At 44.1% G+C, this 12,698-nt stretch overlaps 1 protein-coding gene across 1 annotated transcript in view; it reads left to right on the top strand.

Annotated features, from left to right (window-relative positions):
- The first annotated feature begins 4,597 nt into the window (after positions 1-4,597).
- The window catches only part of atp1a2a (ATPase Na+/K+ transporting subunit alpha 2a), a 27,671-nt gene continuing 19,570 nt past the window's right edge, over positions 4,598-12,698 (top strand). Inside the window, exons 1-4 of the mRNA XM_071360938.1 lie at positions 4,598-4,751; positions 6,213-6,290; positions 9,615-9,674; positions 10,451-10,654. Of these exons, the coding sequence (XP_071217039.1) occupies positions 4,740-4,751; positions 6,213-6,290; positions 9,615-9,674; positions 10,451-10,654 (354 nt within the window). The 5' untranslated portion in view covers positions 4,598-4,739. The remainder of the gene's footprint in view (positions 4,752-6,212; positions 6,291-9,614; positions 9,675-10,450; positions 10,655-12,698) is intronic.

The following is a 12,698-nucleotide window of genomic DNA, read 5'->3' as shown; positions in this document are numbered from 1 at the left end:
CATTTTGTTGATTCCAGCCTACAAACAGAAATTAAAACTACAAGCTCCCGCGCTCAGGTCTGTTCAACGCTGGTCCGACCAATCTGAATCCACGCTTCAAGACTGCTTTGATCACGCGGATTGGAATATGTTCCGCACGGCGTCCAACAACAACAATGATGAATATGCAGATTCGGTGAGCGAGTTCATTAGGAAGTGCATTGACGATGTCGTACCCAGAGCAACGATTAAAACATTCCCAAACCAGAAACCGTGGATTAACGGCAGCATTCGCGTGAAACTGAAAGCGCGAACCACTGCTTTTAACCAGGGCAAGGTGACCGGAAACATGACCGAATACACACAGTGTAGCTATTCTCTCCGCAAGGCTATCAAACAGGCTAAGTCCCAGTACAGAGACAAAATTGAATCGCAATTCAACAGCTCAGACACAAGGGGTATGTGGCAGGGTCTACAGTCTATCACGGATTACAAAAAGAAAAGCAGCCCCGTCGCGGATCAGGATGTCTTGCTCCCAGACAGGCTAAATACCTTTTTTGCCCGCTTTGAGGATAATACAGTGCCACTGACACGGCCCACTACCAAAACCTGCAGGCTCTCCTTCACTGCAGCCGAGGTGAGTAAAACATTTAAACGTGTTAACCCTCGCAAGGCTGCAGGCCCAGACGGCATTCCCAGCCGCGTCCTCAGAGCATGCGCAGACCAGCTGGCTGGTGTGTTTACGGACATATTCAATCAATCCGTAGCCCAGTCTGCTGTTCCCACATGCTTCAAGAGGGCCACCATTGTTCCTGTTCCCAAGAAAGCTAAGGTAACTGAGCTAAACGACTACCGCCCCGTAGCACTCACTTCCATCATCATGAAGTGCTTTGAGAGACTAGTCAAGGACCATATCACCTCCACCCTACCGGACACCCTAGACCCACTCCAATTTGCTTACCGACCCAATAGGTCCACAGACGACGCAATCGCAACCACACTGCACACTGCCCTAACCCATCTGGACAAGAGGAATACCTATGTGAGAATGCTGTTCATCGACTACAGCTCAGCATTTAACACCATAGTACCCTCCAAACTCGTCATCAAGCTCGAGACCCTGGGCCTCGACCCCGCCCTGTGCAACTGGGTCCTGGACTTCCTGACGGGCCGCCCCCAGGTGGTGAGGGTAGGTAACAACATCTCCACCCCGCTGATCCTCAACACTGGGGCCCCACAAGGGTGCGTTCTGAGCCCTCTCCTGTACTCCCTGTTCACCCACGACTGCGTGGCCATGCACGCCTCCAACTCAATCATCAAGTTTGCGGACGACACTACAGTGGTAGGCTTGATTACCAACAACGACGAGACGGCCTACAGGGAGGAGGTGAGGGCCCTCGGAGTGTGGTGTCAGGAAAATAACCTCACACTCAACGTCAACAAAACAAAGGAGATGATTGTGGACTTCAGGAAACAGCAGAGGGAGCTCCCCCCTATCCACATCGACGGGTCAGTAGTGGAGAAGGTGGAAAGTTTTAAGTTCCTCGGTGTACACATCACGGACAAACTGAATTGGTCCACCCACACAGACAGCGTTGTGAAGAAGGCGCAGCAGCGCCTCTTCAACCTCAGGAGGCTGAAGAAATTCGGCTTGTCACCAAAAGCACTCACAAACTTCTACAGATGCACAATCGAGAGCATCCTGTCGGGCTGTATCACCGCCTGGTACGGCAACTGCTCCGCACACAACCGTAAGGCTCTCCAGAGGGTAGTGAGGTCGGCAGAACGCATCACCCGGGGCAAACTACCTGCCCTCCAGGACACCTACACCACCCGATGTCACAGGAAGGCCATAAAGATCATCAAGGACAACAACCACCCAAGCCACTACCTGTTCACCCCGCTATCATCCAGAAGGCGAGGTCAGTACAGGTGCATCCAAGCAGGGACCGAGAGACTGAAAAACAGCTTCTATCTCAAGGCCATCAGACTGTTAAACAGCCACCACTAACATTTAGCGGCCGCTGCCAACAAACTGACTCAGCTCCAGCCACCTTAAAAATGGGAATTGATGGAAATTATGTAAAAATGTACCACCAGCCACTTTAAACAATGCCACCTAATATAATGTTTACATACCCTACATTACACATCTCTTATGTATATGTATATACTGTACTCTATATCATCTACTGCATCTTGCCATCTTATGTAATACATGGACCACTAGCCACTTTAAACTATGCCACTTTATGTTTACATACCCTACAGTACTCATCTCATAGGTATATACCGTACTCTATACCATCTACTGCACCTTGCCTATGCCGTCTGTACCATCACTCATTCATATATCTTTATGTACATATTCTTTATCCCTTTACACTTGCGTGTATAAGGTAGTAGTTGCGGAATTGTTAGGTTAGATTACTTGTTGTTATTACTGCATTGTCGGAACTAGAAGCACAAGCATTTCGCTACACTCGCATTAACATCTGCTAACCATGTGTATGTGACTAATAAATTTGATTTGATTTGATTTGATGTTGCCATGAAGCGGGACAAAAATGTGCAGCTTTATAGCTAATTTCCTGCAATTCTACACATGTTGCTATAGGGTGGAGCAAACTGTTTGACACACATTTCTACCCTTGTACATGGAGAGGGATTCTGTATGTTTATCATTATTTTTGTGCATATTTTCCAGGGGCGGAAAATAAAATAATGTTTAATTTCAGGTGTTTGTAAGCTGCATGGGGCTACAGGAGGCACTGGCACAGTGAGGGGGAGATTATGGGGAGGACAAGGGAGGGAAACTTCAGATGTTGCCCGTGGTAATGTGATTGGAAAAAAAGAAGGTGGTTGCTGGGATGAAAATACTTTGGCGAGAGAGAGACTTATCTTGTGTGTTAAGCCAAACCAAAGTCCATATGTATCAGTAAAGATAAGGCCTCAGCTCTCTCTTTCAAGATCCTTACCCTGAGCTTCTGTTCTGAAGGCTTGATAGGCTATGCATGGTGGTTAGTGTAGTTCTGAATGATTAGTTAGGGTATGCATGGTGGTTAGTGTAGTTCTGAATGATTAGTTAGGGTATGCATGGTGGTTAGTGTAGTTCTGAATGATTAGTTAGGGTATGCATGGTGGTTAGTGTAGTTCTGAATGATTGTTAGGGTATGCATGGTGGTTAGTGTAGTTCTGAATGATTGTTAGGGTATGCATGGTGGTTAGTGTAGTTCTGAAGGCTTGGTAGGCTATGCATGGTGGTTAGTGTAGTTCTGAATGCTTGGTAGGCTATGCATGGTGGTTAGTGTAGTTCTGAAGGCTTGGTAGGCTATGCATGGTGGTTAGTGTAGTTCTGAATGCTTGGTAGGCTATGCATGGTGGTTAGTGTAGTTCTGAAGGCTTGGTAGGCTATGCATGGTGGTTAGTGTAGTTCTGAAGGCTTGGTAGGCTATGCATGGTGGTTAGTGTAGTTCTGAAGGCTTGGTAGGCTATGCATGGTGGTTAATGTAGTTCTGAAGGCTTGGTAGGCTATGCAAGGTGGTTAGTGTAGTTCTGAATACTTGTTAGGCTATGCAAGGGCGTAAAATGTTTTGTTTTCGTCACGTAGACCGGATAGGTGGAGTAAAATGTGTTGTTTTACAGGGTCAGCCATAATAGTACGGAGGTCCTGAAGCAAATTAGGGTTAAGTGCCTTGCTCAAGGGCACCAACAGATTTTTTACTTTGTCGGCTCTGACATTCGAGCCAGTGACCTTTCGGTTACTGGTCCAACACTCTAACTGCTAGGCTAATGTCCTGCAGCGCTACACATCTTGCCATAGGATGGAGAGAAATATTTGCAGTTTTTTTATATGATTTCTGAGTGAGAGTGAATAACAAAATAAATGGAGGCTCCCCGGTCAGTAATTGGACCATGATTACTACAGACTAATTTACCTATCTAAAAAATGGTATCTGACAAGGGCTAATTGAGTGATTGTCAGTGACTGTCAGTGACTGACATAACAAGAGAAAAACTGCTGATCTACTTGTTCTATTATTTGGCAATGGTTTTGAATAATGGGAGAAGGCCTAGTATAAGTACTTTTCTAATCTTTTGCAATCCCTTTTTGGTGGCAAGTAACACAATATAACTGCTCTGGAAGTCATAGTAGATTACATTCGAACTATACAGTGTACTAGTGTTTCTCCGTAACTCTTCCGTGTGGTGTTAGATTTACTGAGATGAATCACTTGGGTTTGGTCGTGACTTTGGTTCTTTGGTAAATGTGGGTCAGATTGTATACAGTGGTCCCTAGCCCTGGTCTGTGCCCGGTTTATTTAGTCCTAAATGATCCGTGTAAAATAGGGTTGTTATTTAATGGTACACATGAGGTTGATATAGTGTTGTTGTTTGTATTGTTGTTGTTATTGTTTGTAGTGGTGAGAGAGGGGCTAGCCTAACAGTGCTCTAATGAGGGTGGTTCCTCACACAGGGGGCAGGGAAACAACAGGTGCAGGTTCCAGCACACAGCCCCCTCTGTGTACCCAGGGGTCAGGGGGAGGGGTGCTGGGAAGGTTCAGGTTACCCTGACAGGGGGCAAATGGCAAGGGTAAGGGGGAAGGAGGGGGTGTCAGTCCCAGTCCCAGTCCCAAAAAAAGCCACCCGTGTCTTTTCCATGTGTTAAAGATCAGGACTGTCTGTCTGTTTGTCTGTCTGTCTGTCAGGACGATACGTCTGTCCTTCACATTTCAACCTAGAGTTGAAACGCTGCAAGCATGGGGAAAGGGGTAAGTTCTCTTAACTTACTTATTCACGCATATACACAGGGGTATTCTGCTATCCTTTAAACCAGAGCTGGACTCAATTCTAGTTACATTTACAAAGTCAACTCAAAGCATTCCAAAACATTGATGAATATTTGAATTTCAGTTAACTTCCTGAATTTCCTGAAATGAAAAGGAATTGACCCCAACTCTGCTTTATATATACACATGCACACACACACACACACACACACACACACACACACACACACACACACACACACACACACACACACACACACACACACACACACACACACACACACACACACACACACACACACACACACACACACACACACACACACACATGCAGTCCATCACATGACTATATGGTTGTGTTAGGGTTGGGTCAACCTATTGTCTAACACCAACCAGTCATGTCTATAGTTGTAAAATGCCGGTAACTTGGTTGGAGGATTCCGTATTTCCTGCTGATGCCAGAAATCTTCCAAACTCAAAAACCTGGGAATTTTGGGAAAGTTAGCTAGTCATTTTACATATATACAGTAAGAGGCATGATGGAAAACCTAAGCCGTTTTTCTAATAGCGTCTGCAATGATGCTGGTTATGCCGCAGTGTTGAGGCACATTGTAAGCACACTGAATAGTAGGATTAGGGCCTAGATAACTGGAATCGTCATTATATTATAAATATTTCTATCGACACATATTACAGAATTTCAATTGTATAACTTCTTCAATTCTAGCTGACATTTGTTGTTAGCAGGTGTCTGTTATACAGTATCATAGACAAGAGCAAATTGGGGAAATTGCTGTGGGAAACATTTCCTGCACTCCACCAGCTCGCTACTCTCTAAAAGCCTTTTGATTTGCTTTTTCAATGTGTGTCTCTCTCACACATGTTCATTCTCTCTGTCGCTCTTTCACTCATTCACACGTGTTGCTGGGAAACGAAAGAGTGACATCAGCAGATGATGTCCACGATGCTGCATTCTAAAACAGTGACTGTTCCAATCTGAGCCACACACACACACACACACACACACACACACACACACACACACACACACACACACACACACACACACACACACACACACACACACACACACACACACACACACACACACACACACATGACGCACGCACGCATGCACACGCACGCGCACACACACACACACACACACACACACACACACACACACACACACACACACACACACACACACACACACACACACACACACACACACACACACATGACGCACGCACGCACGCACACGCACGCGCACACACACACACACACACACACACACACACACACACACACACACACACACACACACACACACACACACACACACACACACACACACACACACACACACACACACACACACACACACTCAGACGGTCAGTATGTGGGAAGTGCTTGAGTTTAATGTGATAATCATTTCCTCAGAGTGGTGCTGAAAATGGAGGAGGGAAGAAGAAGAAGAAGGAGAAGGAACTGGATGAGCTCAAGAAGGAGGTGTCCATGGTGAGAGTAATGGTCTGAGTCCCAAATGGCACCCTGTTACCTACAGCGCCTTCAGAAAGTATTCACACCCCTTGACTTATTCCACATTTTGTTGTGTTACAGCCTGAATTCAAAATGGATTCAATTGAGATTTTTTGGGGTCACTGGCCTACACACAATACCCCATAATGCCAAAGTGGAATTATGTTTTCAGACAGTTTTACAATTTAATTAAAAATTAAAAGCTAAAATGTCTTGAGTCAATAAGTATTCAACCCCTTTGTTATGGCAAGCCTAAATAAGTTCAGGAGAATAAATTTGCTTTAAAGGTAATATAATAAGTTGCATGGACTCACTCTGTGTGCAATAATAGTGTTTAACATAATTATTGAATGACTACTTAATATCTGTACCCAACACATACAATTATCTGTAAGGTCCCTCAGTCAAGCAGTGAATTTCAAACACAAATTCAACCACAAAGACCAGGGAGGTTTTCCAATGCCTCACAAAGAAGGGCTCCTATTGGTAGATTAGTAAAAAAGAAAAGAAGCAGACAGTGAATATCCCTTTGAGCTAATTGGTGAAGTTATTAATGACACTCTGGATGGTGTATCAATACACCCAGTCACTACCAAGATATAGGCATCCTTCCTAACAGTTGCCAGAGAGGAGGGAAACCACTCAGAGATTTCACCATGAGGCCAATGGTGACTAAAACACAGCCATTAACAACATTGTAGTTACTCCGCAATACTAACCTAAATGTCAGAATGAGAAGAAAGAAGCCTTTACAGAATAAAAAATATTCTGAAAAGAAATTTACTTTATGTCCTGAATACAAAGCATTATGTTTGGGGCAAATCAAACACATCACTGAGTACCACTCTTCATATTGTCAAGCATGGTGGTGGCTGCATCATGTTATGGGTATGCTTGTCAGCGGTAAGGACTAGGGAGATTTTTAAAAATAAAAATAAACAGAATTTAGCTAAGCATGGACAAAATCCTAGAAGAAAACCTGGTTCAGTCTGCTTTCCAACAGACACTGGGAGACAAATTCACCTTTGAGCAGGACAACAACCTAAAACACATGGCCAAATACATACTGTAGTTGCTTACCAAGACAACATTGAATGTTCCTGAGTGGCCTAGTTACAGTTTTGACTTAAATCGGCTTGAAAATCTATGACAAGATCTATGTAATCGCTGCCAAAGGTGATTCTAACATGTATTGACTCAGGGGTGTGAATACTTATGTTTTCACTTTGTCATTATGGGGCATTGTGTGTATATAGATGGGTGAGCAAAAAATCTATTTAATCAATTTTGCCACAATCGCCGAAGTTGTAGACCTTACAGTGAAATGCTTACTTACAAGCCCTTAAACAACAATACAGTTTTAAGAAAAATACCTAAAATAAATAAGAAATAAAAGGAACAAATAATTAAAGAGCAGCAGTCTGGGTAGCCATTTGACTAGATGTTCAGGAGTCTTATGGCTTGGGGGTAGAAGCTGTTTAGAAGCCTCTTGGACTTAGACTTGGCACTCCGGTACAGCTTGCTGTGCGGTAGCAGAGATAACACTCTATGACTAGCGTGGCTCTAGTCTTTGACAATTTTTAGGGCCTTCCTCTGACACCGCCTGGTGTAGAGGTCCTGGATGGCAGGACTTCAGGCTGTAACACAACACAATGTGGAATAAGTCAAGGGGTATGAATACTTTCTGAAGACATTCTATGTACTGCACTACTGTTGACCAGAGCAGTAGTGCACCAAATTAGTCTGGGTACCAGTCTGTTAGTGCCATCAAGCCACTCCTTGTCATGTCAAACATATTTGGTATGATAGCACAAACAGATAAGGGACCAGACTAGCACAAACAGATAAGGGACCGGACTAGCACAAACAGATAAGGGACCGGACTAACACAAACAGATAAGTGACCAGACTAGCACAAACAGATAAGGGACCGGACTAGCACAAACAGATAAGGAACCAGACTAGCACAAACAGATGAGGGACCGGACTAGCACAAACAGATAAGGGACCGGACTAGCACAAACAGATAAGGGACCGGACTAGCACAAACAGATAAGGGACCGGACTAGCACAAACAGATAAGGGACCGGACTAGCACAAACAGATAAGGGACCGGACTAGCACAAACAGATAAGGGACCGGACTAGCACAAACAGATAAGGGACCAGACTAGCACCTAACAGATAAGGGACCAGACTAGCATCAAACAGATAAGGGACCAGACTAGCACCAAACAGATAAGGGACCAGACAAGCACCAAACAGATAAGGGACCAGACTAGCACCAAACAGATAGGGGACCAGACTAGCACCAAACAGATAAGGGACCAGACTAGCACCAAACAGATAAGGGACCAGACTAGCACCAAACAGATAAGGGACCAGACTAGCACCAAACAGATAAGGGACCAGACTAGCACCTAACAGATAAGGGACCAGACTAGCACCAAACAGATAGGGGACCAGACTAGCATCAAACAGATAAGGGACCAGACTAGCACCTAACAGATAAGGGACCAGACTACCACCAACAAATAAGGGACCAGACTAGCACCAAACAGATAAGGGACCAGACAAGCACCAAACAGATAAGGGACCAGACTAGCACCAAACAGATAGGGGACCAGACTAGCACCAAACAGATAAGGGACCAGACTAGCACCAAACAGATAAGGGACCAGACTAGCACCAAAGAGATAAGGGACCAGACTAGCACCTAACAGATAAGGGACCAGACTAGCACCAAACAGATAAGGGACCAGACTAGCACCTAACAGATAAGGGACCAGACTAGCACCAACAAATAAGGGACCAGACTAGCACCAAACAGATAAGGGACCAGACAAGCACCAAACAGATAAGGGACCAGACTAGCACCAAACAGATAGGGGACCAGACTAGCACCAAACAGATAGGGGACCAGACTAGCACCAACAAATAAGGGACCAGACTAGCACCAAACAGATAGGGGACCAGACTAGCACCAACAAATAAGGGACCAGACTAGCACCAAACAGATAAGGGACCAGACAAGCACCAAACAGATAAGGGACCAGACTAGCACCAAACAGATAAGGGACCAGACTAGCACCTAACAGATAAGGGACCAGACTAGCACCAACAAATAAGGGACCAGACTAGCACCAAACAGATAAGGGACCGGACTAGCACCAAACAGGGAATAGGGGTGCCATCTGGCTGTCACGTGTGTCAAAACGTGATTGTGCTAAATTTAATTTTGAATAGTGACCTGGCTGTGACAGTACATTTGAGGAAGTCAGGTTATTCTGCTGTTCTTTCACAGGATGATCACAAGATATCATTGGACGATCTGGGAAGACGCTACGGAGTCGACCTGACTCGGGTAACAAGCATGCACGTACACACACACACACACACACACACACACACACACACACACACACACACACACACACACACACACACACACACACACACACACACACACACACACACACACACACACACACACACACACACACACACACACACACACACACACACACACACACTTCCTTCCTTCTGCTCTCTCTTCCTTCTGCTCTGCTATTTAATAACTTTAGTCTCCCAGGCCTGATCTAATCTCTACATAGCTATTGCCTCTGTCCTCGCTACACACACACACACACACACACACACACACACACACACACACACACACACACACACACACACACACACACACACACACACACACAACTGTTACTTTGGTCCATTGGTGGTCCAAATTGAGTCCACAGGGTTCTCATCCCTGTCCCACATGGGAACGCAGCCACGGGATCTTTATTAGTCGTGTTCAGTGGTATTATAGTGAATATCAGTGAAGTAACAGAGGTCTGTATATCACATCTGTAATCCTACTGACCTTATCTCACACAGAACCACAATGTTGTTCAGTGGCCATATTGGAAATGGACGCCAGAGACAAAATCAATGATGGGACTATAGTCAAAAATACTTCTTTAGACATGTCATAGTTGTGATGTGAAATGTGCTGCTTCTATCACAAAGGGCAACTACAAATAAAAAACCTGATTCTGTTGTTGTGAATTTGTAGCGTCTCCGTAGTGATGGTGTATCTATTGACTTATTCCTTGACGGACGGTACTTGTGTTCCAGGGTCTGACCAATGCCAAGGCTCTGGAGGTGCTGGCCAGGGAGGGGCCCAACGTGTTGACTCCTCCTCCCACCACCCCAGAGTGGGTGAAGTTCTGCCGCCAGCTGTTCGGGGGTTTCTCCTTGCTCCTCTGGATCGGTGCCATCCTCTGCTTCCTGGCCTACAGCATCCAGGTGGCCACAGAGGACGAGCCAGCCAATGACAACGTAAGAACCACCACAAGGCTAGACAACATAACATCTGTTCACTACACGATAACACTCCAGTCCTTTGCACAGCCACGGCCCTTTTGATCCCATTCGGTGGCTATCAATCACTCCAGATTCCCTACAGTATAGCAGTCTATACACTACAACCCTTCTTTGCGTCTAACACGGTCTATCAGCCAGACTATGGTCCGTTACATGTTCATGTTACATTTGTCAGTTACTAGCCTGAGTCCCAGATCTGCGTGTGCTCTGGCCTTTTGTAATGGGACTGAGTGACAAGGAGATGTACGATATAGCACAAACAGACTGGCACTCAGGCTATATAGTCACAGACTGGCACTCAGGCTATATAGTCACAGACTGGCACTCAGGCTATATAGTCACAGTACAGTAATTAGCGAACACTGTCTATTGTAATCAGTGCACACCTGACTGCAAACATATTACATGCTACATACTACAAACAACCATCGTCATCATCAACATCAACTTCACTTCACAGACTAATATGTTGTTATTATGTCATATACTGTGTAGTGCAAAGCCAATAACCTATACATACATTTTTTCTGCATACATGACTGTAAATCGCTTTGGATTAAGGTTGTAAACTATATTACTAGAATCTTTTGACGTTTACCAGTAAACTACCAGAATTTTGGCAATTTTATTTTACTTTTATTTACTTTTATTTTTTATTTTATCAGATGACATCTAGTGGTATTTTGGGGTACTTCAGATTATTACAGGTGTCTGTAATTATCTCTGTTGCTCTGTGTGGCCGTTTCACATTTCAAACATAACAAATAATAGTTGGAAGATTGTTCACAGCTTTGTGGAAGTTATCTGTGGCGCTGATGTTTAGGCCGAGGCATGCATAGTTTTTTTGTGTGCTCTAGGGCAACAGTGTCAAGATGGAATTTATATTTGTGGTCCTGGCAACGGGACCTTTTTTGGAACACCATTATTTTATCCTTACTGAGATTTTACTGTCAGGGCCCAGGTCTGACAGAATCTGTGCAGAAGATCTAGGTGCTGCTGTAGTCCCTCCTTGGTTGGGGAAAGAAGCACCAGATCCTTAGCAAACAGTAGACATTTGACTTCAGATTCTAGTATTGTGAGGCTTTTGAGTCAAAAGCTTTTTTGAAATCAACAAAGCATGAGAAGACTTTGCCTTTGTTTTGGTTTGTTTGTTTGTCAATTAGGGTGTGCAGGGTGAATACGTGGTCTGTCGTATGGTAATTTGCTATAAAGCCAATTTGACATTTTCTCAGTACATTGTTTTCCCTGAGTAAATGTACGAGTGTGCTGTTAATGATAATACAGAGGAATTTCCCAAGGTTGATGTTGACGCATATCCCACAGTATATATTGCGGTCAAATTTATCTCCACTTTTGTGGTTTGGGGTGATCAGTCCTTGGTTGCAAATATTGGCGAAGATGCCAGAGCCAAGGATGATTTAAAGAGTTTAAGTATAGTCTCTATATTGTGGTCTCTATATTGTATAATTTCATTGAGGATACCATCAACACCACAGGCCATTTTAAGTTGGAGGTTTTGTATTTTGTCCTGTAGTTCATTCAATGTAATTGGAGAATCCAGTGGGTTCTGGTAGTCTTTAATAGTTGATTCTAAGATTTGTATTTGATCATGTATGTGATTTTGCTGTTTGTTCTTTGTTATAGGGCCAAAAAGATTGGAGGAGTGGTTTACCCAAACATCTCCGTTTTGGATAGATAACTCTTCGTGTTGTTGTTTGTTTAGTGTTTTCCAATTTTCCCAAAAGTGGTTCGTCTATGGATTCTTCAATTACATTGAGCTGATTTCTGATGTGCTGTTCCTTCTTTTTCCGTTGTGTATTTCTGTATTGTTTTAGTGATTCACCATAGTGAAGGTGTAGAATCAGGTTTATTGGGTCTCTATATTTTTGGTTGGATAGGTTTCTCAATTTCTTTCTTCGGTTTTTGCATTCTTCATCAAACCATTTGTCATTGTTGTTCATATTCTTCGGATTTCTGTTTGACGTTTTTAGATTTGACA

The sequence above is a fragment of the Salvelinus alpinus genome, chromosome 23 (genome assembly GCF_045679555.1).
Source record: "Salvelinus alpinus chromosome 23, SLU_Salpinus.1, whole genome shotgun sequence".
Classification (NCBI taxonomy): Eukaryota; Metazoa; Chordata; class Actinopteri; order Salmoniformes; family Salmonidae; genus Salvelinus; species Salvelinus alpinus.
This window is presented reverse-complemented; position numbering and strand designations above follow the sequence as displayed.